Source organism: Sinocyclocheilus rhinocerous, unplaced genomic scaffold, assembly GCF_001515625.1.
Source record: "Sinocyclocheilus rhinocerous isolate Xijiao unplaced genomic scaffold, SAMN03320098_v1.1 scaffold292, whole genome shotgun sequence".
Classification (NCBI taxonomy): domain Eukaryota; kingdom Metazoa; phylum Chordata; class Actinopteri; order Cypriniformes; family Cyprinidae; genus Sinocyclocheilus; species Sinocyclocheilus rhinocerous.
The window spans coordinates 193,203-218,202 of NW_015641024.1; the positions used below are offsets into that span (position 1 = coordinate 193,203).

Sequence of the window (25,000 nt, forward strand, 5' to 3'; positions counted from 1 at the left end):
CATGATTTCTGAAGGATCATGTGACACTGAAGACTGAAGTAATGATGCTGAAAATTCAGCTTTGCAACACAGGAATAAATGACATTTTAAAATATATTAAAGTAGAAATACCAAATCAAATAAATGCAGTCTTGGTGAGAATAAGAGACTTCTCAAAACATTAAACATCTATATCTTGCCCCAGACATCCTTATTGTTAAGCAACTGTGTTTGTGTTACAGCTGGAGAAAATCCTTCAGCAGGGAGACATTGGCGAATGCTGTGAGCCGTACATGGTCATGAAGGAATCAGACTCCACTAAGGTACGAGTGTACATTTACGTGAGGGTTTTTGCAAGAGTATTTCATCAGACACATTTGGCATGATTATGGTATCCTCTGAGGATTTCTCAACTTGATCTGGACTACTGCAATATTTGTTAATCTTCTTCAATATGAGCAAGGTCCAGTAGATGCTGGAGCCTGTGACTGTCACTGTATAATTCTGCTGCCAAGTTGCTTTTTTCGGCTGTTTGAAATGGCATGATATGTGCTGCTCACCCATTACCTTTACACAGGGCTTGTGTAACAACCCAGATGGATATTCTGAAATGATTCGGTGGTTTTCACCTTTGTGTGTGTATACATGCAGCATAAGGAAAAGCTGGAGAAGTTGAGGGCTCAGGCTGAGCAGATGTGCACTAGGCTGGGTCGTTTCCGCATGCCCTTCGCCTGGACTGCGATTCATCTGCTGAACATCGTCAGCAGTGTTGGAGGGCTGGACCGCTCAGATTCCGACTCCGACACGGGTATTAACCAGAGTCAACACATTTGAACTCAGCTAAGAGTTGACTTTTTATTGCTTTCTTATAACCAGTCACCTTGAAGATGTCCCTGAATGTAACAACACACACAAGGGCTGATATATTTACAACTATTCATAATTTTTAAGCCTTTTTCCAATATTTGATAAATGTGCTCCATTATTTTGAGACATTTTGATCCAGAAATACATCCTCAAGGTGCATTATTTTGCATGAAAATGTGATGTAATGTAGTGAAATGTTTTTCCTGGTGCCACAGTGCAACAACAAACAGGGCCAACAACAAATTAAGGACGCACACACATGCACATAATAAAAATATAAAATAATAAAATATAAGAAGTTATCAAGAAATATGATGTGAATAAAACAAAACAAAATATAGTAGGTAAATAAATTAGAATATAGTAGTGAAAATAGTAAAGACTTGTATGCAGCAAAGAAAAAGGGAATGTCTTTGCTTTTTACACTGTACCATTTCTGAAATATTATCATATAGTTACTGGACTATGAACAATTTTTATAAATGATTTAACATAATTAGGAAATTTATTCAAACATTCGTTAAATAATTACGACATCACTAACAGTTTAAGTTCATAAATAAAAATATATAGTGCAAATATTGAAAAATATATTCATTTTTCTTGCTATGAGCTATGGATGCTGGACAACTGGAGATAAATGTAATGTTAGGTGACAAGTTCTGTACAAGCTGTTTTATTGACATCTTCTATGATTTAAACATCTTCTGTGATTTAATCATTTAAGATGATACTTTTCAGTAAGTTTATCTGTATCTTTAAACAAACCCTCATGTATTTTTCATGCTGCAACTTGCAGTAAAGATGCAGGATATGAGGAAGAGAGCAGTATGCCCTACATGTGCTTTTCTGGCACACACTACATGAAAGAGCGTCAAAACAATAGTTTATTGTTTGAATTTCCTGATAAAATGAACATAATATGAAAGCTGTTGTTTAAAAAAAATAACAAAACACCAAATTATAAATTATAGAGGAAATAAATCCCCCCAAAAATTTTGCTGAAGATGTATTCACCCTCAGGCCATCCAAGATGTAGAATAGTGTTTTTTTTAATCAAAAACAGATTTGTAGAAATTTAGCATCGCATCACTTGCTCACCAATGGATCCTCTGCAGTGAATGGGTGCCGTCAGAATGAGAGTCCAAACAGCTGATAGAAACATCACAATAATCCACAAGTAATCCACATGATTACTTTTTGTCAGAATTGGGAAAAACTATGCACAGATCAAGCACCATTTACAAATTAAAACAGAAGCGACGGTTTGAAATTAAAAATACCTCGATGAATTTGTTTAATACAAACATGCAGCTTTTCACTTCACAAGACATTAATTGATGGACTGGAGTCGTGTGAATTAGTTATTGTGATGTTTTTATCAGTTGTTTGGACTCTCATTCTGACGGCACCCATTCACTGCAGAGGATCCACTGGATCCTATATTCACAATGTTGGTTAATTTTGTATAGCTAACAAAGTAATGTTGAATATAAATATTCTGTATGTCATCCAGCCCTAGTTGCATGACACTAAACAGCATTTTCTCATTCCTTACAGAGCGTAAGGGGACGTGGAATGAGAGGAAGAAGAAAGGATTTGAGAGGATGAGTGTAGGAGAGGACATGTGCAACTTCACTAACTTCCGTCCAGCGACTCTCACTGTCACCAATTTCTTCAAACAGGTCAGTTCTCCATTCATGCACATTTCTGACAGTAGTGTATTAGCACAATATATTATTTAGCCACTGAACGAATGCTGAGAGTTTCTGTACTGCTGCAGGAGGGGGACAGATTGAGTGATGAAGACTTATATAAGTTCCTGGCAGACATGAGGAGGCCGTCGTCTGTCTTGCGTCGACTCAGACCTGTGACTGGTATCTGTCCGCACTTATTTTTACCACATCGGTTCAATTATTTAAGCTTTTTATCACACTCTGTCGGTCTCTTTCTGTCTAGCTCAGTTGAAGATAGACATCTCCCCGGCTCCAGAGGCCCCTCACTACTGTCTTTCTCCAGAGCTGCTTCATGTGAAGCCTTACCCTGACCCACGTGTGCGCCCCACAAAAGAGGTGCTGGAGTTTCCCGCGCGCTACGTCTACACCCCACACACTACCTACAGGTCAGCCCACACACATTCATGACTAAGAGATGCTAATATATCTAAAGGTATCATAAAACTACATTCCGAGTCGTCTGAATTCATAGGATTGTCTTGTGTGAGGAAAAGACTAAAATTTAAGCCGTTATTCATTGGTCGTCTTCAATTAACATCACAGAAATAAATAAAATGTAAAATATATTACAGTGGAAAACATTTATTTTAAATTGCAATTTCAAAAACAGTAAAAAATCTTGCTGACCTCAAACTCTTGAAGTATCAAATCAACTTCCAATTTCCTTGTATGGAAAACATCTGCTTTTGTGTTAGATGGAATATAACACTTTTTTTTTTCATTTGTGGATGATTTTTACTTTAATTTAGCCAAAATTATTGGTTAGTTTCATATTTGCCCACCCACACAGCCATGGTTACGTCTGCATTGTTTCTTCTGTGGAGAAGGTTATAAACACTTATGAAAAGAACATTTCATTTATTTAAAACTATGTGAGTACTGATTTATCGTACATAGAAAGGCCAGTAACATTTATGTAGAAAGTAAATAAAACTTTTAAAAAATCGTTTTAAAACAGAAAGAGAAGACACACCACTTTTTCCTTCAGTTATAAGTTTAAAAGTATTAAGTTATTAGTTACATACATATATTATGATAATTATGTTTTGTGCTATTATAAACATTATTCACTACAAAAAAAGCAGCTAAATGTTTGTAATGGGGTTTTCATGCAGCAAATGTTTTACACAGAAATTCACTCTCCTTATGTTTCATAATTGAAGCCCAATGTGAGCATAAAATGCATTTCAAAGTGGACAACTGTGTCATATTTATGATCATGAAGTAAGTGAGATCCATTTGCAGTGCAGTGAATGGAGTGTTGATTGCACTTCCTCCTTTTAGGTGATTTTAGTGGTTACACCATATTCTGAAATGAGAACCAAGTACTGACATGAACCGATGATTTTACAGGCGATCACATGTTTACTGGTAAGTCTGCACTCAGGCTTACCTGTTTCTGTAAATCAGCCAGCAGCTGGTTTTGATTCTCCAATTTCAGTTTGTGTTCTTGTGTCCACTTCATCAGGTCCTTCAGGTTAGAGATGTTTTTAAGTGGTGTGCCCTGTCAGAAGGAGATAATCGGTTATTTCCAGATAAAACTGTCGGTGTGTTCATTGAAAGGCAGTTCTGCATCTTCAATACCTTGATCGTGTCTGGGACAGAGCTGTTTAGGTTTTCCTCCAGGCTGGTTAGTTTTTTCTTTAGCTGTGCCTCTTCCAGCTCCACCCTGGTGACTGTATCTCTGTTCTCATGGACTTGAATCTCCAGCGCTTTCATCTGATCCTGCAAACAAACCAGCTGTTGAGCACACTGATCCAACTCCTTCTGGACCCACAGATCCCAGTACACTAACTGAGACATAGGAATTACAATATAATTATAATATACTAGTGAATGAATATAATGAGACAAGAAATGAAATAAGATGTACACTGTATTAATAAAGTTATTTAAACCTTATACAATATTTACTCAATTCTCTCTCTCTCTCTCTCTATTTATATATATATATAGAGAGAGAGAGAGAGAGAGTTGAGTAAATATATTGTAATATATACATTATATATTAAATATATAAATATATTTTCACATCGAATCTCCAGATTAATGTAGACACAACATAAAGACAGTATTTTAAATAGTTTATATTTTACATATTTGTTCAGTGGCATCTTTTTTTGCTATGAATCAAGGCCAGTATGCCTGATATCAATACTGATATGGATGTCTCTAATAAATTATTATTATTATTATTAAATTTTTGAGGATAAAAGTGAATACAATAAATACCAAATATATACATACATACATACTATTACAAATATTTTTACAACATTCAAAAATTCTCAAAACAAATAAAATATGTAAATAATCTACCAAAGTAAGATCCTTGGAAAGGGATTGTTCATTTGTAAGTCGGGTTTTTCTCCCCTCTTTTATATAAATATATATATTTTTTATTTTAAAGATATATTGTTCTCATATTACCTCTTTACACCACTTATCCCTAATGTGGGGAAAGTTGTCATTAGACCACTTATTTTTATATATATGTGTATATAATTAGCCATTTTTGCCTATCTTTGCCTAGAAGATAACTTAAGTGAAAATTGGCACAATATGCTTAGTAATTATAATGTTGTTGGTACATTTAAGAACTGATGCCTAGGTGAACAACCATTTCTGTTAAATGGGACGGTAATTTCAAAATGACCAACTGATCAGCCTGGCCAGTATTTCGGTCTGTCACGAGTGTATGTCATTGGTCAAGTAACATATAGGCTTTACCTGAATGAGCTGGAGTTTCTCTTTAATCTGTTGCTCGTTTTTAGCAGCCTCCTCCGTGTCGTGCCCCAGTCTATTCACCTCACTCTCAGTTCGGCTGATGGCTTTCATGACGCGGGCCAGCCTGGCCTCTGTGCGCTGGTGCATATGGTGCAGGGTTTCAGTGAACTGCAGCACACCGTACATCAGGATGTTCATGTCATCCATGGAGGCCAGCTTTTCCCCGGCATGGACAGACTTCAGCGGAGATGAGGAGACCCTGTTCGCACACAGAGCTGCAAACAGCACACACAAAGCTGCCTGCATCCTGTCCTCTTCATATAAAACAAACGGTGACTGCCGCAGGTGTGAGAAATGTGCACGCTTTGCAACATTCTGCTGCTTTTATAAGCAGTGACGGTGTGTGTTGGACATTGGGAAATCAGCTGAGACACTGGCCTATCAGAGATATGCTTACAGCTGTGTGTAAGAGAGAGACCTTGACTTATGTTGGTCATACAGATGTTTAGTGGTATTGAACCTGGGACGTGCTTAGCAGTCTGTCTGCCAATGCACTCTTCTCCTTTAACCTCAAAGGTACTCATTAGTCATGTCAAGATCATATTTAGCGTCACAGGATGTCTGAGAGACCTGTATGTTCACGCTGCTGCCACCTGTTCAGTGTTTGATTTGGTGTTAAGCTAAGAATTTGCAATGCCTTTCATGTCTATTTATATCACTGTTCCTAAAACATGCAGATGAACGACTAGATGTGTGTCACGGCGCTCCTTTTGTTTAGAATAGAGTAGTCAAAAATGTTAATAGAATTCATGACATGATAGTAATCTCATATGTAATATTTTCTGAGAAAAGCCCCCAAATGAAAATAATTCAAGACATGATTGTGGCAGATGGAAGCATTGATCCTTTCTCTCTATTTCTATCTAGACTTGTTTACATAAGTAGTTTTAGACTTGACTGATTACATTAGAAATTGAAGCTAAATGAGTTGTATTAGTAGTTATAAACTTGTCTGTTTGCACAAATAGTTTACATTAGGAGTTGAAACTGAACGGTTTATGTTAGTTTTTGTAAACTTGGTAGTTTACATTAGATATAGATTGTTTTAACTGTTTATATTAGTAGTTGTAAACTTGTCTGTTTACACAATTAGTTGTAAACATGACAATTTATGTTAGGTGTTGAAACTTAGATTTTGCAGTATTTGGCTGAGCAGTGGTTTGAGTGACTCGCCAATGTATTAGATTTCTCTAATACATAAAATAAGTAAACTTGACCAGAGTTCTTGTGGGGAGAAGAATTTATTGAAGGTAGTAGTGTAGCACAATTCTTCAGCAGCAATGTTAGAGTGCAAGAATCTTAACCCTTGCAAGAATCTGTTTCTCCCAAAGTTCTGTGTGTGAGACAGAACTTTATACCTGAAGACTAAAGGGCTACAAACAATATCTACTGTTAGGACCTCTCGCTGGAGATCCTGCAATCTACAAGAAGCTCCTGAGGAAAGTCGTTCCTTTGTTATTCCAACTGTATGGACCATTTGGTTCACACCTTTACAGACAGTTTCTATTGATTGAATCTGAGGCACAGTCACAATGTAAATGCGTCTGACTAAATACAGTGGGGCAAAAAAGTATTTAGTCAGCCACCAATTGTGCAAGTTCTCCCACTTAAAAAGATGAGAGAGGCCTGTAATTTTCATCATAGGTATACCTCAACTATGAGAGACAAAATGAGAAAAAAAAAATCCAGAAAATCACATTGTAGGATTTTTAAAGAATTAATTGGTAAATTCCTGCATACTCTTTCAAAACTTAACTTTGAACCTTAACTTAATTGATAAAAATTGTTTTGACAATCACATCACAAACATTATTATTGTAAAGAATCATTGCTGTTTGAATGACTGTTATAATAAGTTTTCTAAAATTGTAATTACAAAGCCTGTCTGTTTACATCAGTCCTGTTTACTAAGAAAACATTACCTAATCCTAAAGAAATCATTTTGGTGTGCTTATTTGTTACTTAAGAAACCTTTCTCATCTCAGTATAGTTGAAAATGGTTGTGCTGCTCAAGGAAGTGTGGCAGTTGCAATGGAGTGTCTTTTTTCATTTGCTAAATTGAGCACACTTGCATTGCTGAAGTCCTAATTTGGTTTCAGAAATGGCCACACGGAAACACCTTTCTTGAGTAACTCATTTTAGTGACTCAGTCTATTGTCCTTAGAAATGAAGGCCATGCTTGAGAGAGCACCACATTGTGCACTGCTGTGTTGACAGAAGGAAGCAGCCTGTATATAACCAGGAAATCAAGATAAGTGAACTGAAAATAGAAGAACAGAAGTTATATAAGCGTATGAGTATCATAGTCTTTGGAAACTTTAAATGGAAGTGCACATAATAGCTCTGAACTTGACCGTTTACATCATCTACAGGCTGCTCTTAAACCATTGCTGGTCTGATAGAAAAGGGTTCATTTATTCCATCTATTTCCTTCTCTGTCCCCCTCAGGAACCTGTTGTACGTTTACCCTCAGAGTGTCAACTTCAATAGCCGGCAGGGTTCGGTGAGGAACATTGCAGTGAAGGTGCAGTTCATGGCAGGAGAGGATCCCAGCCAGGCCATGCCTGTGAGTCACCGATCACACCCGCACCCAGCTCTAGTCACACCATCAAAGCGTATTCTTATGAAAAGACAAAAAACAAAAAACATTATGTAAGTACATCTGATACGATGATCTCATCTCTTAGATAAACTCAATTGTGCACAATTAAGCTCTCCAGATCTGTGCCAAGAGTATGACGCCTCCCTAAAACACATCGATCCATGTCACAGTGTTTTAGCTTCAGCTAAACACTCAGGTTACATTAGTCACTCGAACCAAACTCAAGTCTTCAGATCAATTAAGAAGCACTCTGGGAAATTTTTGGAGATTTCAGTGAACTCGCAGAACCTTTTACATTTTGTTAATCGAATCAGAAACTCCCTAATAGTGTTAATGCTGCGTTCAAACACCAGTTGCTCACTTTGAAACATCTGAAATTTATTTAGGGCTCAAGTGAGGCCATATGCAGTGCAGGTGCATTTGAGGCTAAATTAATTTTGTGATAATTAGAAAATCCATCCACAGTGTTACGATTAGCGAGGGCAACATCATGGCTGCAATGTAACTCCCCAGTGACATCTAGTGGAGCCGTTATTCTGTTCAGCTGTTAAGCTGTTATTCACGAGTGCAATGTGATTTCCACCCCCCTGAACAGGTCATCTTTGGAAAGTCAAGCTGTGCCGAGTTTTACAAGGAGGCGTACACCCAAGTGATCTACCATAACAAGTACAAACCTTTGTCTCATTCACTATTCATTACAGAAACAACACTTATCCATTTTATACATGTCCAGAATAGCATTACATTTCCATACAGAAGTAGTTCTTTTTGACTCAGAGGGCCTCCACTGTACAATACAATAATATTCAAAAGGCTCCACATGTAGTATAATATTAACAGATATATATATTTATATTATTCTATTGGATACAGAAAGAGAACAAGAGAGAGAGAGAGAATAATTGAAATTTTTGAGAAGTTTTTGAAAGTGTTATGCTCACCAAGGCTGATGAAAATATTGGAAATATTATTACAATTATAACTGTTTTCTTTTAAAGACAATTGGAAGACAATAAAATGATTTCTGAAGGATCATGTGTCACCAAAGACTGGAGTAATGTTTGCTGAATGCAGCTATGCCTTCATAGAAATGCAGTTAAATAGCAATAATATTTCACTATAGTACTGTTTTTAATGCAATTTTGTTCAAATAAACGCAACATTGGTGAGCATAAGTGACTTAATTCAAAAGCATGAAAAAAATCTGAATTATTCTGAACTTTTGTTTGGAAAAATAGTGTATATATATATATATCATTTGTAATATTTATTTAATTCATTTTGTGAGTCCAGAGGTTTCAGAAACTATGTTCTTCACTAAAAACAAAAGTTATTGAGGGGGGGAAATGATTCCAGTTTAGATCTTTACTGTATGTTTTCTTTTTTCTTTTAGCCTTTTAATGAAGTTAGTTGTTTTATTATCAACTATGTTAATATTATTATTATTATTAATATATTAAAACAAGCTAAATAATTTAAACTTTTTTATTTTATTTAAACTAATTTTATTTAAAACCGCTAAAATAATTAAAATCATTTGAACTTATCCAGCAGCCCCCTTGGCTGAGGCTCCCTAGTGGGTTCCGGCCCCCTAGTTGAAAACCACTACAGCGTTTTTCATTCTTCTCTCTCCATCTCTGCAGGTCCCCAGAGTTCTACGAGGAGGTAAAGATGAAGATTCCTGCCAACCTCACCGACAACCACCACTTGCTCTTCACCTTCTATCACATCAGCTGCCAGCCCAAGCAGAATACCCCCTTAGAGACGCCAGTGGGCTACACGGTGAGAGAAGGACCCCCCTCTCTTCTCCTCTTCCTCTCTATCCTCTCGTGACAGCGCTGGAGAAGCGCACCAGGCTACCTGATGAAACGCTCACCTCCATGTGACCCTGTCCCCCCTCAGAGACACCTAGAGCGTCCTTATACGTCACCTCCCACGCAATCTTTTTCCCTGCTGGGATTCAGTAGCACCCTCCCCTGATTCTCCTTATGACACTTTTGAAGTTGTAGCGTCATGTGATTGTAGGTCATATATAGCACGCTAATGTTTTTTAACTGCATGTAGGCTGTGCAGGTTAATCATAGTTCATGTTGTTTTTTGCAGTGGATCCCCCTCATGCAGCACGGCCGCCTGCGCACCGGCTCCTTCAGTCTGCCTGTCTCTGTGGAGAAACCTCCACCCAGCTACTCAGTCCTCACTCCTGATGTAAGACATTTATCCTAAACTGGATGTTTGTGATGCTTAGTGGTTGTGTTTGTGAGAATGTGTGTGGAAGTGAAAGATGTCAAAAGAAGGGCAGATCGAGGGGGGGGCAATTGTAAAAAAAAAATGTTTCCCTTCATAATTTCATCTTCCTAATCAGACTACTACTATTACCTGCCATCTTTTCATATAATAGGAACTTTCAAGAAGTTTGGTAGACTTGGTAACTCTTGACACTTTTTAAAGCACTAGACATTTAAAGGGTTAGTTCACCCAAAAATGAACATTCTGTCATTAATTACTCACCCTCATGTCGTTTCAAACCCGTAAGACCTTCGTTCATTTCGGAACACAAATTAAGATATTTTTGATGGAATCTGAGAGCTGTCTGACCCTGCATAGACAGCAACGCAACTGAAATGTTCCCAAGTCCAGAAACGTAGCAAGGAGATCGGTAAAATAATCCATGTGACATCAGTGGTTCATCCGCAATTATACGAAGCTACGAGAATATTTTTTGTGTGCAAAAGAAAAAAAATAACAAATTTATTCAACAATTTGTCTCCTCCGCATCACCCTGATGCCATTTTGGAGAATATCCGCTGGACATAAACAACGTATGCTGTTCTGTGTCAGCTGCATCACCACGGATACACTGTTTCCGTTCAGATCAAATCACAACATAGTTATTAGACATATTCAAAATGATGGAAAATAATTAACTGTGTCAAAAATAACTATCACTTATAACAAGAATAGAAATTATAATAATTAATGGACTGATATTATACATATTACATTTATTCATTGTTACTATCATCCCCGTAATCATCTGTCCAACAACCAAGATAAAACACATATTAGTTTAATTCAAAGGCATCAACACTTTAGACAGCTGAAGAAAAATATTGGACATCAAAATAATAATTTTTCCACAAAATTTTCTTAAAATCATTTTTTATTTCCCATGAAGTAAAATTACTTCACTCTATGCTTCACAGAGAAGGATGTCATCACTCTAGCTTATTGTGACTAAAGAAATTCAGCCTCTGGTCTTCCCTTTACCAATGCCATCATAAAACATAAAAAAATATAAATGATGCCAATTGTTTGCAAGTAATATTGCATGTAACAACTCCATTTGAGATGAGATTATACATTTTACTATGACAAAGGCAAAGCTTATGAATATTAATATTCTCATGTTGATGATGCTTCATAACACTCTTGGCGCTTTCTGTCACTTGTCCTAATTAATATTCATGAGTCTCCCTTTGAGTAATTCACTTAGGCCTACTGAGCAAGTGTCACATTATGTAATCAATAATGTTTATGAACCGAGTCTAAACTTTAGCAGGATTTGTAGTTTCATGCTGTGGTGCAATCAGTTCAGCCATGGCACAACAGAAAAATGCTGAGCAGTGGATGTGCTTCTAGTTAGTATAAGGCTACAGTTTCTATTCAGTATGAAAGGGAACCCAGGTTCATATTTTCAACCTTACATGTCATTTAAAAATTTAAAAAACAAGCAAAAACTTGCATAACTTGACCGCCATTTAACTTGACAATCAGTGATCACTATGCTTTTTTATCAGCTCTGACTTTTCAATTATTCCCTTCTTTTGTGTTCCGCGTGACAAAAGTCATATAAATTTTTATTCACATAAAAAGTGACAGATAATAACAGAATTTTTGGTTTAAAGCAAATTATCTGCAGAATGTGCAACTGAATTCAGGGCTCCAGTGGTAATAACACCTGGAAATTGTGAAATTAATAAAATGTTGAAAAGTTATGAAAATTTCCATGGTGAAGTATACATTTTCATAGTTATGCTAAATTCTAAAAATGTTTTTAAAAATCCTTATTAAAAAATCATGATGAAGAGAAGATGGAAATTTTTTGGACAAAAGGTGTGGGAACCCTGTGGATTGAGAATGGGTGAATGGGTAATTTCAAGCAAACAATGTTTTAATCATGCAACCTAATTATCCAAGTTACAGGTAATGATTTAGAGATGAATTGCAACATCAATTTAAAATCTGTAAAATCTGAGGAGGAATGTGAACATCTGCTGAGAATATGTTGTGGCCTGTGTGTGTTTCAGGTACAGCTACCAGGGATGAAATGGGTGGACAACCACAAAGGAGTCTTTAATGTAGAGGTGAAGGCAGCCTCCTCAGTTCACACACAGGTAATGGAATAAAATAAAATAAAAATCAGAAAAAGAAAAAAAATTAAACACATTTTTATATAAGTTCATTCACATACATTTCTCACTTAATGCGTGTAGGATCCACACCTGGATAAATTCTTCACACTTGTATATGTTCTGGAAGAGTACTCCTTCCCTTACCGGCTGAAGGATGTTATAATCACTGAGGCAAACGTGGAGGCGGAGCTGAAGGCCAGCATGGCGGCTCTGAAAGGGGCACTGCTGGACACTTGCGTGCGCTTCCTGCATCAACTTATGAGCAAGCTCATATTGCTAATCGTACACCCTCCTGTCATAGCAGGACAGATCGGTTAGTAACGGCTCAAGGGCTGTGCTCCGTCGGAACCCCAACTCCAGCTGTGAGCTCAAGCAGGTGCCAGTCAAACCCTACACCCTAATGTCCCTCCCTACTGCCTCAAACCATACGCCATAATATAACCTGTAACTGCCTCAGACCCTTTTACCCCATATCAACCCTTAGCCATAACATTATTTGTTACCATCTCAAACTCTACAACCTAATACTCTCTGAAAACATACAACTTAACATGATCTGTTATGGTCTTAACCTCAACGCAGCTTGTTACCATCTCGAACCTTTAAACCTAACATTACTTATTACTTTATCAAACCTTTAACCCTAACATTGCTTGTCACTTTATCAAACTTTTAACAGCATGGCGGCTCTGAAAGGGGCACTGCTGGACACTTGCGTGCGCTTCCTGCATCAACTTATGAGCAAGCTCATATTGCTAATCGTACACCCTCCTGTCATAGCAGGACAGATCGGTTAGTAACACTGGATCTGGTCACGAATATTACTTGTTACACACAAATTTTTTGGTATTTGCTTGTGTAATCCATTTCCTCTCATTCCTCCAAATCCAGTAAATCTTGGCCGTGCTGCTTTTGAAGCCATGGCCCTGCTGGTAAACCAGATCCACAAGAACCTGGAGGGAAACCAGGACCATCATGGCCGCAACAATCTGCTGTCCTCCTATATCCACTACTGCTTCCACCTGCCCACAACAGAGCCTGTATCTCCCCCTGCTGGTGAGTGAGAAATACAGCTCACAAAGCACAAAAACAGTGCAATGTCATGTTAAATTGTGAGGTTTTAGAGATACATAATGCGAACCATCCTTCATGGAAGAAGTAAAATAGTCAGGGTTTGGAATAATTTGGAAGTGACTAAATGATGATAAAATGTTCATTTTGGGTTGACTTTGAAGTCTTGAAAATGCCCTTTCGTGTGCCTTTGAGTTATTGAACCGTTGCTAAAACTGTAAACATTATTTAACCTTTAAACTGTGCTGATTCGTTTCTCTGGGGCTCAGTGTTTATCTATTGTAGTAACTGCTTCACTCACATTTATACTCACTCTCATTTGATCTCAAGAGCAGAATGGTTATTTATGTTCATACACTGAGTGCATCCCACTTCCTCCTTCAGTGGGACTTGCATCGTATGATCTCCCCATCCAGTATGCCACGCTTTCTAGGGCGACGGCAAGACCCAGCAGCCTGCTCTTGTCCCGCTCCAAGAGCATTAGTAACTCCAACCCCGACCTGGCCTCAACACCAGCCACCCCTGACGAGGAGGTGCAGAGAATCATCGGCAGCAAGGTGGGTGGCTCTTCCTCTGGCGTCTGATTGGTTATTCAAGTTACTGCAGTGTGACCACTCTGTCCAGTGTTGTTTTCTACTTGGACTAGGGAGCTACAAGGAACAGAGTATTAAAAGAAGCACTTTGAGTGATAGTTGTTGTTATTGTTGTTGTCTTTTAAACAGTCAGTTTCTGTTTTCTCTTTTGTTGGTGAAAAGCTGGGGGGAAAACTAATCAAGTAAAATAAAATCTAATAATGAAGAATCAGATATTTCACAACAAATTGGATTAACTAATCAGTGATATCGCTTTGCAAAACAAAGCTATTTCTATTAAAAATAAATGCTGAAAAAATAGCATTTTTGTTTGATTGTGAAATTAACAGATTAACTGTTTCATCAAAATCGTTAAATAGTTAGTTGCCGTCTCTACTCTTACTGTCGTGTGCTGGAGCTGCAGGCTCAGAGATTGACAGTGAGATGTTTTCTGTGGCAGCTGTTGATTGCTCTGCTAATAATTGTGCTTATTTTTTGCTGTGGTACTGCTGTTCCTACCCTCTCCCCTCTTTCACTGTGCCCCTGACTTGTCCCCCACCCTCCTCTAAATTAATTATTGTTCCTGCACTTCGTCCCCTCCCTGTGGCACCTGTATGTGGCTGTTCTGCACTCACCTGTGTTGCACTGTGGTGTGTGTTTGTGTCGTCGGTGGATAAGCAGGGGATAGACCGCTCACATTCCTGGGTAAACTCTGCTTACGCTCCAGGGGGCTCAAGGGCTGTGCTCCGTCGGAACCCCAACTCCAGCTGTGAGCTCAAGCAGGTGCCAGTCAAACCCTACACCCTAATGTCCCTCCCTACTGCCTCAAACCATACGCCATAATATAACCTGTAACTGCCTCAGACCCTTTTACCCCATATCAACCCTTAGCCATAACATTATTTGTTACCATCTCAAACTCTACAACCTAATACTCTCTGAAAACATACAACTTAACATGATCTGTTATGGTCTTAACCTCAACGCAGCTTGTTACCATCTCGAACCTTTAAACCTAACATTACTTATTACTTTATCAAACCTTTAACCCTAACATTGCTTGTCACTTTATCAAACTTTTAACCCTAACATTGCTTTTTACTTTATCAAACCTTTAACAGAAGTAATACTTTTAACCATAACATTCCTTATCACTGCCCTAACCCTAACATTGCATGTTTCTTTATAAATCCTTTAACCCTAACATTACTTGTTACTGTCTCAACACGTTTAAGCATAAGCTTTATTATAACTGTCTCAAACCTTTAACCCTAACATTTCTTCTTTTAACAGTATCATTACTTAATACTGTCTCAACACGTTTAACCATAAGCTTTATTATCACCGTCTCAAACCTTCAACCCTAACATTTCTTGTTACCATCTCATTTAACCCTAACATTACATATTACTGTCTCAAACTTTTAACCATGACATTTTTTATCACCGTCTTAAACCTATAACATTACTTCTTGCTGTCTCAAATCTTTTATCCAAACATAGTTACTGTCTCAAACCTTTAACCCTAACATAGGGCTGGACAATAATTCAATATCAATATGTATCGCGATATAATTTTTTTCACCTAACATTACTAGTTACTGTCTCAAACCTTTAACTCTAACATTACATGTTATGTTCTCAAACATTTAACCTTAAGTTTCATTATCACCGTATCAAACCTTTAACCCTAACATTACTAGTTACTGTCTCGAACCTTTAACCCTAACATTACTTGTTATTGTCTCAAACACTTAACCCTAACATTACTAGTTACTGTCTCAAACCTTTAACCCTAACATTACTAGTTACTGTCTCAAACACTTAACCCTAACATTACTTGTTACTGTCTCAAACCTTTAACCCTAACATTACTTGTTACTGTCTCAAACTTTTAGCCATAACATTGCTTTTTACTGTCTCAAACCATTAACCCCTACGTTACTTGTTACTGTCTCAAACCCTTAACAGTAATATTACTTGTTACTGTTTTAATTAACCTAACATTGTTAACTCTCAAAACCTTAACCCTGCCATTTCTTGTCACTGTCTCAAACCTTTAACCCAACATGACTTGTTATTGTCTTAAACTCTAGCCAAATTTATTTTACTGTGTCCTACACTCAAATTCCCCTCATTCTCAACTTTTATATGCTAAAATGTTGAGTCCCAGTATTTCAGCCCTACACCATATCATCCTATACGCTCTCATTGCCTTCGCTCTGGTATTACTTCTGTAATCATACTCCATAATCTTCTACCAGCTCTTCTGCTGCTGTCCATTTGGCTTTATTCTTATGTATGTGTGTTTATGCCTGAGGATGCGTGATCATTTGTGTAGAAGGTGTGTGTTGTGTGCCTACTTCTCTTCATCAACCAACTCATCTCTCTTTCCTTTGTGTGCTGTACTTCTCCTGCCCCTGTCAAGTCAGAGGAAAACTTGGTTGAAGACTAGTTACCAACAATACAACAGTGCCTCGTCTTGCAGTGATGGAACAATAAAACCTAGGTTTACATATGCAATGTTGTACCCAATTCAATTAACTACTACAGTGTCACATCAATATGCTTAGAATCCTCCCTTACATTATTTGATTTATTTAGTGCATAGTCAGGTAACCACAAAATAACCCCCTTAAGGATTTCAGACCTCAATCACCCTGTCAGGGTTTATTTTGCATAGATGACCGACTGACTGTGCATTATCCCTAACATAGCATGGATAGCGTTTGATTATTTTTATTTTTTTTAAAGGTTCTGGGTTGGTGTATCTAGCAGGCATTGTCTTATCCTCTTCACTCGTTTTCTCTCTTTCTGTCTTCCATTCTTCGTCATCACCTTCATTGTCGTCATCATCATCACCACCAACACCAACCATCACCACCATTGTTCTGTGTTCACTCACTGGTTTGCAGGCCAGTGAGCGTGCCTGTAATCGCATGTCTGCCTTCATCGAGACTGCCTCCATTCTTTGTCCTCCCTCCAGGCAGATCGCCAAGAAGGTAGTGCACATACACATTTACTCACCCGTGCACTCTCCTGTTCATTCGTTTCTTCATTCACTCATTTATGTACTCACCCATTCATTGAGCCACTTTATCTTGTTCATGCACACGTATCACTATTATTTCAAAGTAATCTGCCTTCATTGTGCATGTGTGTGCTTGTGTTCTCCTATGTATATTTTGTAAAAATGCTCTCTGCGTTCAGTTACTTCATGAAGAGTTGGCTCTCCAGTGGGTGGTGAGCTCCAGTACCGTGAGAGAGGCGTCTCTGCAGCAGGCCTGGTTCTTCTTCCAGCTCATGGTCAGTTGACCTCCAACCTTTTACATTTACATCAATAACTGAACTCAAGTCACATTTATTTCTGTAGCTCTTAATATAATAAAGATTATTTCAGAGCTGCTTTACAGTAATAAAAGAGGTAATAAATGTAGACCTAAATGTTGTAAAATTTATAATTTAAACTGTAAAGCAGCTCTACAGAGGACAATGGAGTCATTATTCAGCTCAATTTAGTTCAATATCAGTGTCACTGTTGCAAAGTTCATTGTATGAAATGAAATGAACTCAATTCAACTATAAAGCAGCTACAAAAGACAATAGTGCCATTATTCAGCTCAAGTCAATGTTGATTCAGTTCAGTAACAGTATCAGTGTTGCAAAGTTCATGTCATTATCCAGCTCAATTCAGTTCTCATCTGATAGTGTTAGTACAGTCCAATCGATAATAACACTGAATATTATGGAGCCCCGCACATGACATGGAGGAAAAAAATTGCAAATCGTGCACATGACATCATAATTTGTTACCTAATTAAATTAAATTGTGTGCACAATATAAGAATTAGTTCCCTCGTTTTACTAAATCGTGGCCACATTTTTGTTAAATCATATTGAGGGAACAAATTATTATATTGTGCGTATGATTTACTTGAAATGAGGGAATGAGTTTAGTAAAATGAGAGTACAAATGATCATGTTGTGCACATGTCACATTCGGGGCTCTGTAGAATATAAATAGTTTTTTAATTGTCTTTGAAAGGGATAGTTCACCCAAAATAAAAATGCTGTCATTTACTTACCATCATGTCATTTAAAAAAAAAAGCAGTATTTTCATTTTTGGGTGAACTGTCCCTTTAATAGTTCCACATATAGTAATGACTGTATATGACTGAATTATTTTGATGACTCCTAGACATGTAGGTTTTGAAAAACCTAGTCTTTGTTGAGTTTTGTAAGGCAGAATCAAAGCTTCAGATGGTATCACTTATTTTTCTGTGTGTGATAACAGGTGAAGAGCATGTCCCATCATCTGTTCCTGTCCTCACGCCTGGACATGCCCCGACGCCAGCGCTTCCCAGACCGCTTTGTGGACGACATCGCTGCCTTAGTGTGTGCCATCAGTGCAGACATAGCCAGCAGATATCACAAGGTAAAAGAGCAGCAGATCTCCTTTTACTGTTGGAGGAACACAGACCTTATGTAGATATGGGGATGTTTGAGACTTTATGGTGGTTTCGATTCCGTTTTATGACTGTTAACTGTTGTTATGAATCAACAGGAAGCATGCTTATCTTTGTCTAAACCAATATCTATGTGCGTTTCAGGATGTCGAGCTAGTGGAGAGGTTAAACAGCAGCTTGGCCTTTTTCCTCAATGACCTGCTGTCTCTCATGGATAGAGGCTTTGTTTTCAACCTCGTCCGCTCATATTATAAACAGGTACATGCACAAAAACACACAAGCACACATTTTAAAATGCTCCCAGTGTGCTTGATTATATCGTAGTCTGAATATATGATTGGTTATGATGCTCTTCTCCAGAATTTGGTCATCATATGATGAATTTCTGCTGTCATGATCACTAGACTTTGTACACATAAACTATAAAAAGCCTTATTTACATAAGAAGGAGGTGTGTTCGCACCAAAAACAGTACATTTAAATTCTTATACTAGCGCACAGTGCCTGGTTTACATGGATTGCAAGTGGTTTAGTGAACGAGACACATGCAGAAGAGGCACAGCTGTGAATTCATCCTAGAACCTTTAGTGACAAATGACAGTTGGCACTAAAGGTTCTAGGATGAATTCACAGCTGTCATTTGTCACTAAAGGTTCTAGGATGAATTCACAGCTGTCATTTGTCACTAAAGGTTCTAGGATGAATTCACAGCTGTGACAATTCATGACAAATGACAGTTGGGTGCATTTGTGTCTTCAGATTAATAAGCTCCACACAGCGCAGAACCCCAGCTCTCTGACAGCGCTGAGGATGGACTTCATACGGATTGTCTGCAGTCACGAGCACTACGTCACCCTGAACCTGCCCTGCGCCACCCTCAGTCCCCCCGCATCGCCCTCACCCTCCACATCCTCCACCACCTCTCAGGTACACACACACTCACTCTAACGCTCTCTTTAGTGTCAAAATATCCTTCAAAATTCATTCTAATGTGCTGATTTGCTGCTCAAGAAACATTTCTTATTATCAGTGTTAAAAATAGTTGTGCTGCTTAATATTTTGTGGAAACCATGATGCATGTTTTTTAGGATTCTTTGATGAATAGGAAGTTCAACGAACAGCATTTATTTGAAATAGGAATCTTTTGTAACATTATAAATGTCCTTTATTGCAGAATGCAGAAAATCTTACCAAGCCCAAACTTTTGAAGAATAGTGTTAGTAATTTAACAAAAATTTACAATTTATTAATTACAATATATTGATTATAAATAAGCATACTTAAAGGGATAGTTCACCCAAAATGAAAATTTGATGTTTATCCGCTTACCCCCAGGGCATCCAAGATGTAGGTGACTTTGTTTCTTCAGTAGAACACAAACGAAGATTTTTAACTCAAACCATTGAAGTCTGTCAGTCATATAATGGAGGTGAATGGGAATCACGGCTTTGAGAGTCAAAAAAACATACACAAAACCAAATTAAACCCTGCGGCTCGTGACGATACACTGATGTGTAAAGACACAAAACGATCGGTCTGTGCAAGAAACTGAACAGTATTTATATCGTTGATCGTTTCGTGTCTTTTCACATCAATGTATCGTCACGAACCGCAGGATTTAATTTGGTTTTGTTTGGGTGTGTTTTTTTGACTCTCAAAGAGAACATAAACATAAAATTTAAACATAAAATTTTCATTTTTGGGTGAACTATCCCTTTAAGCAGATTTACTTTACTCCTCAAGCTTGATAAGTTCAGTTTTCTGGGATGTGGTGCTCTCTACAGTGCTGTAGAGTTTCCTGATTTGTTTGAGAGTTTCTTGCTGTAGAGTTTAAAACCTGTCATGATGGATCTTATGTTTCTGTCTGCTGTCTGTCTGCCATACAACCACATTATATCAAGCTGGACACACTCAGTGGAATTGAATTGCACTTCACTTTATTATGGCAATGCTGAAGCAGACATTTCTGTGTGTTCTCTTGTAGAGCTCAGCGTTCTCCTCTCATGTTCAGGATCAGGGTGTGGTCAGCATGTTCGAACTGTCGGTGCCGTTCCGCCAGCAGCATTTTCTTTCTGGTCTGCTTTTGGCTGAACTGTCACTCATCCTCGAGCCAGACGGAGAGGGGTGAGAAACGTTCCTACGCTCGCACACTCAAGTATTTTACTAGCGATACACATAGACATTTTCAGCTTAAGTCAGTAGCTGATTTCTTTCATCTTATGGTCAATAAATATAGGCTAATATTGATTTATAATATACACAATTAAACAAATCTGTTTGTAAAAATTCCCAGCATTTTAGAAATCAGTACCAATACTGGTGAAATTTCATAGTTCACAATGCCAATTTCGATACCATAGTTAAAGGCTGAAATACATTACTGTACATGAGTTTTGCCCGATGTTTTTTGTCCCGATTTACAATCTGGAGTCAATGCTATTTGCCGAAAGTCAAAGTTAGTCTGCGGATTTTGAGCAGATTTCACAGAAAATCATGTAGTGTATAATGAGCATAGACTAAAAAATTTTTTATTTAGCTTCAGACTATGATTCCATCCAATATGAGGATATCAGTCATGTTTGATATTTTAAGACAATTTTAGAACACATATTGTTCTATGTAATTCGTTTTGTGTATGATGCTCAGTTGTTCTCTGTAACCATTTACAAAGTCGACAAGTGTATGATGTCTAGTGTTTCAAAATCTGTTCTAGGGCTGCACGATAAATCGCATGCGATATTTAATGCGCATCTAAATAAAATCTGTTTAGTGTATTCCAGCCATAAAGGACATATGCTGATGAGACACTCCTTTGTTATGCTGACACTCCTTTGTTTAAAAAGTTAAATATTAATATGAATATTAATGGTATTAAATTAAATCAATAACATGTAACCTTCAAATATTTCTCTGTGAAGGAAATATTTGTTCAGCTTTGTCTAATTACAAATTAATTAATTGTTTTTTAAGTATTAGCATGTTTTACCATGTTTGAAGCCATTTAGTTTTAAATTTAGCTCTTAAAGGGGTCATATGATGCTTTTTTAAAGATCATTATTTTGTGTATTTGGTGTAACAGAATATGTTGACATGCTTTAATGTTCAAAAAACACATTATTTTTCAAATACTGTACATTATCGTAGGTCCTCTATGCCCCGCCTCTCTCAAACGCTTCATTTTCTACAAAGTCCCTCCTTCCGACACAGAAAAAAGCTTTGAACTGCTTTTATAAATAAGATTCCAACACCTCAAATCATATCTCACACCTCTTTCTGTCTTTCTCAGTGTGTTCTTCCTACACAAGAAGACCATTAGTGCGCTGCATTCTCTGCTGTGCAGTCACGACGCGGACCCCCGCTACACAGACCCCCAGGTCCGCTCCAACATCGCCCAGCTCTACCTGCCACTCATCCCCATCGTCATGGAGACACTGGCCCAGCTTCACGACTTTACCGGTTAGTGAGACCCTGTGAGCTGAGCGCCCACAATAGAGCAGACTGCTTATCTCTTCGGTTATTTATATAAACTCTTTGTTTATGAGTTGAATAGTCTTTCAAAGGTCAGAGCTCCACAGAGTCATTAAAAACTGAACAAAAGTCCCATTTCAGCCGAGATCTGTATCTCTCCACCTTTGTATGTCCCAGACACGTCCCCACAGCGTGTACGTCATGCCTCGGCGCTCGTCGACGATAACGACCCAGACAACAGCACCATCAGCCAGTCTGTTGCCATGGCGATAGCTGGCTCACCACTCCCCCATTCCAAAGCCAACCCCTTCACTCTGCCTTCAGTGGTGAGTACCTGCTCACTGACCACTATTAATAACTCATGTTACGAATATGAATGAAGGTTGTGAATTTTTACATTTTTGAACTCTAATGTATGTTTAGGTTAATGTTTTTGAAAGAAGTCTCTTATGGCTGCATTTATTTGATCAAAAATACAGTAATATTGTGAAATATTATCACAATTTCAAATAACTATTTTCTAGTTTAATATATTGTAAAATGCCATTTATTCTTGAGATGAATTTTCATCAGCCATTACTACAGTCTTTAGTGTCACATGATCCTTCAGAAATCATTCTAATAGGCTGATTTGCTGCTCAAGAAACCTTTATTATTATCATCAATGTTGAAACCAGTTGTGCTGCTTATTTCTATGGAAACATTTTTTTATCAATAGAAAGTTAAAAAGAACAGCACTTATTTGAAATATAAATATTTTGTAACATAATAATGTAACTTTTGTCAATTTAATGCATTCTTCTTGAATAAAAGTATTAATTTTTTTCAAAAAATATTACTGACACAAATTTTTGAGAACTGTGGCAATGACCCATTCATATTAAGCCTTGGTGCTCATTCAGATAATACAGGTTCAATTCTGGCCTGCAACATGCCCTGGTCCTATTCCCTTAATCATTTTAAAGTACTTTCATCTTTATCTAAAGCCCCAAAATAAGAAAATATTTTTCTTACTTTTTAGAAATAAGCTATATTTATGCACATAAATTTTCCACATCTTTTCCCCATGTTGTTGCTCTAGTGGAATAAATATAAAGGGTAAACAACAGAAATGGGGCTTGAACTCCAAAAGTGGGCAGAACCTCCAATATGGGGTGGGGTCTCCTCGCGCAAAGACTTTCACTATTGGCTCTGGCTCCAGCCAATTGTTATTGACTTACATTTCAAAATAAAACTTTATAAATGTAACATTGTTTCTAGCTCATCTCAAATAAAATATGCTATATAAGTAAATATTCTCCGTGAGAGCAGAGCCCAAAGCTTGTGGCCAGTGGTGTTCGGACTGGAGTTTGAACCTCTGCTTAATGATATAAACGGGAATCACCCACGAGCTCTCCCGCGAGCCGTCCCAGCGCAGCGCAGGGGAAAGATTTCACTCTATCGCTTTGTCCTAAGCGACGGGGGCGTCCCGGGGCTCGAAATTCGCAGGGTAGGAGGGGGTAGTGATGCTGGGTGTAACTAAAAAGGTGCCATTGTCCGGTGAGGTATGGTTGGGGAGGTACGGAAGGATCTCATATCGCATAATCTTATTAACTGTTTATCTCCTGAACTGCAACTTTCTTTACCACGCAATTCAGCGCCAATCCCGCTGTGCAGTCAATTTCACTGCTTAAGGTTAGGGTCAGGTGTGGGGTAGGTTTAGGGGTATAGCATAATGTAGGAAATCAACACTTTAATTGACACAACCAATAAAATCTTTAGAATCAGCTGTGGGGCGGAGTTTGCACTGAAGTGGATTTGGGGAAAAAATTGCGCATGCGTGTCATGTGCCTGTCTGTCAATGGGAGGAAGCCACGCCCTATTTGGAGCTCCCACCCCATTTTGGAGTTCCCGCCCCCATTTGGAGATCTCCGGGCTGCAATTATACCCTTCTCGAATTTTCCCTCACAGCTGCATTATCTTAATAGCACCACTACAGGAGCCCTTCATATTCACTCCTGTCCATTCTGTTGGCAGCAGTACTGCTCTCCACCACTAGAGGGGTGTACTCTCTGCTCTGACGGTGTACAACAGGGTTTCCTGGTTATTAGTAAATATTAATGACTTGTGTATGGCTGAGGAAATGAGGATCATGTTTGTCTAAGTGTTTATTATACATATGGGTGTGTAAGGACATCCTCTGTATATGTCTGTCCCAAACAGGCTGCCGGATGTGGTCTAAGCAGGTTGGCTTTGTTGTGTTTTGTCTGTATGAGTGTATTTGTGTAGTGCAAATGTGTTTTTGTTATTTTTCTTCATCAGGCGGGCCGTCAGTGTAGCACCCTCTCTGCAGAGTGCAGCAGGACGCTGCTGGTTTGTTTTCTGTGGGTGTTGAAGAATGCAGACGCAGGGCTGTTGGAGCGCTGGGTCTCAGACCTGTCTGTGCCACAAATAAACCGCTTGCTTGATCTTCTTCACCTCTGTCTGTCCTGTTTCGAATACAAGGTACATCCACATGCCCTTCTCAAGTAATGACTCTTTGATATTTAGAAACATGGCCCATCCAGTCACAGTGAGATAGTAGGATTGATCCTGTTTTATCTTAAATACCAAAGGAGCAATAAGAGTAAAATGCAGGCCAATCAAACATCATGTTGCACTTGTCACTTTGTATATTCTCCCAAAGGATATGCATATCCTTCCGAACACTTTTTAAAATCTGGAAAAATCAGGGAATTTTAAATATTTTAGACATTTTCAGGGCTGTATATTATTTATACTAATAGTACCATATTTATTTGCAAGCATTACATTATATTCAATATTTTTTACTGAAATAAATAGTTTAATAAATAATGTTTTAGAACTTGAAAATGCAATATATAAAACATGTTCTCACAGTTTGAGATCTATGCAATCAACTTTCAACCTTTTTTTTTTTTTTCCACAATGTAATTATTTACAAAGAGGCTGTGTTGTGCATGTGGCAGTTTAAACCTACAATATCTCACAGAAGTGAGTACACCCCTCACATTTTTGTAAATATTTTATTATATCTTTT

At 37.9% G+C, this 25,000-nt stretch overlaps 1 protein-coding gene across 6 annotated transcripts in view; it reads left to right on the forward strand.

The window, feature by feature from the left end:
- The window catches only part of dock6 (dedicator of cytokinesis 6), a 62,269-nt gene that overhangs the window by 21,141 nt on the left and 16,128 nt on the right, over positions 1–25,000 (forward strand). For 2 of the 6 annotated variants that reach the window (XM_016570327.1, XM_016570329.1), the window contains exons 10-32: positions 222–302; positions 631–787; positions 2,407–2,531; positions 2,630–2,723; positions 2,806–2,968; positions 7,818–7,935; positions 8,567–8,637; positions 9,615–9,753; positions 10,075–10,176; positions 12,279–12,365; positions 12,465–12,696; positions 13,275–13,439; positions 13,839–14,011; positions 14,708–14,809; positions 16,941–17,027; positions 17,236–17,331; positions 18,321–18,461; positions 18,637–18,750; positions 19,252–19,419; positions 20,477–20,616; positions 21,779–21,948; positions 22,138–22,286; positions 24,262–24,444. In XM_016570327.1, coding sequence (XP_016425813.1) covers positions 222–302; positions 631–787; positions 2,407–2,531; positions 2,630–2,723; positions 2,806–2,968; positions 7,818–7,935; positions 8,567–8,637; positions 9,615–9,753; positions 10,075–10,176; positions 12,279–12,365; positions 12,465–12,696; positions 13,275–13,439; positions 13,839–14,011; positions 14,708–14,809; positions 16,941–17,027; positions 17,236–17,331; positions 18,321–18,461; positions 18,637–18,750; positions 19,252–19,419; positions 20,477–20,616; positions 21,779–21,948; positions 22,138–22,286; positions 24,262–24,444 — 3,057 coding nt within the window. Of the gene's footprint in view, positions 1–221; positions 303–630; positions 788–2,406; positions 2,532–2,629; positions 2,724–2,805; positions 2,969–7,817; positions 7,936–8,566; positions 8,638–9,614; positions 9,754–10,074; positions 10,177–12,278; positions 12,366–12,464; positions 12,697–13,079; positions 13,176–13,274; positions 13,440–13,838; positions 14,012–14,707; positions 14,810–16,940; positions 17,028–17,235; positions 17,332–18,320; positions 18,462–18,636; positions 18,751–19,251; positions 19,420–20,476; positions 20,617–21,778; positions 21,949–22,137; positions 22,287–24,261; positions 24,445–25,000 lie in introns of all 6 variants that reach the window. The other 4 variants (XM_016570330.1, XM_016570332.1, XM_016570328.1 and 1 more) reach the window with 3 other exon arrangements.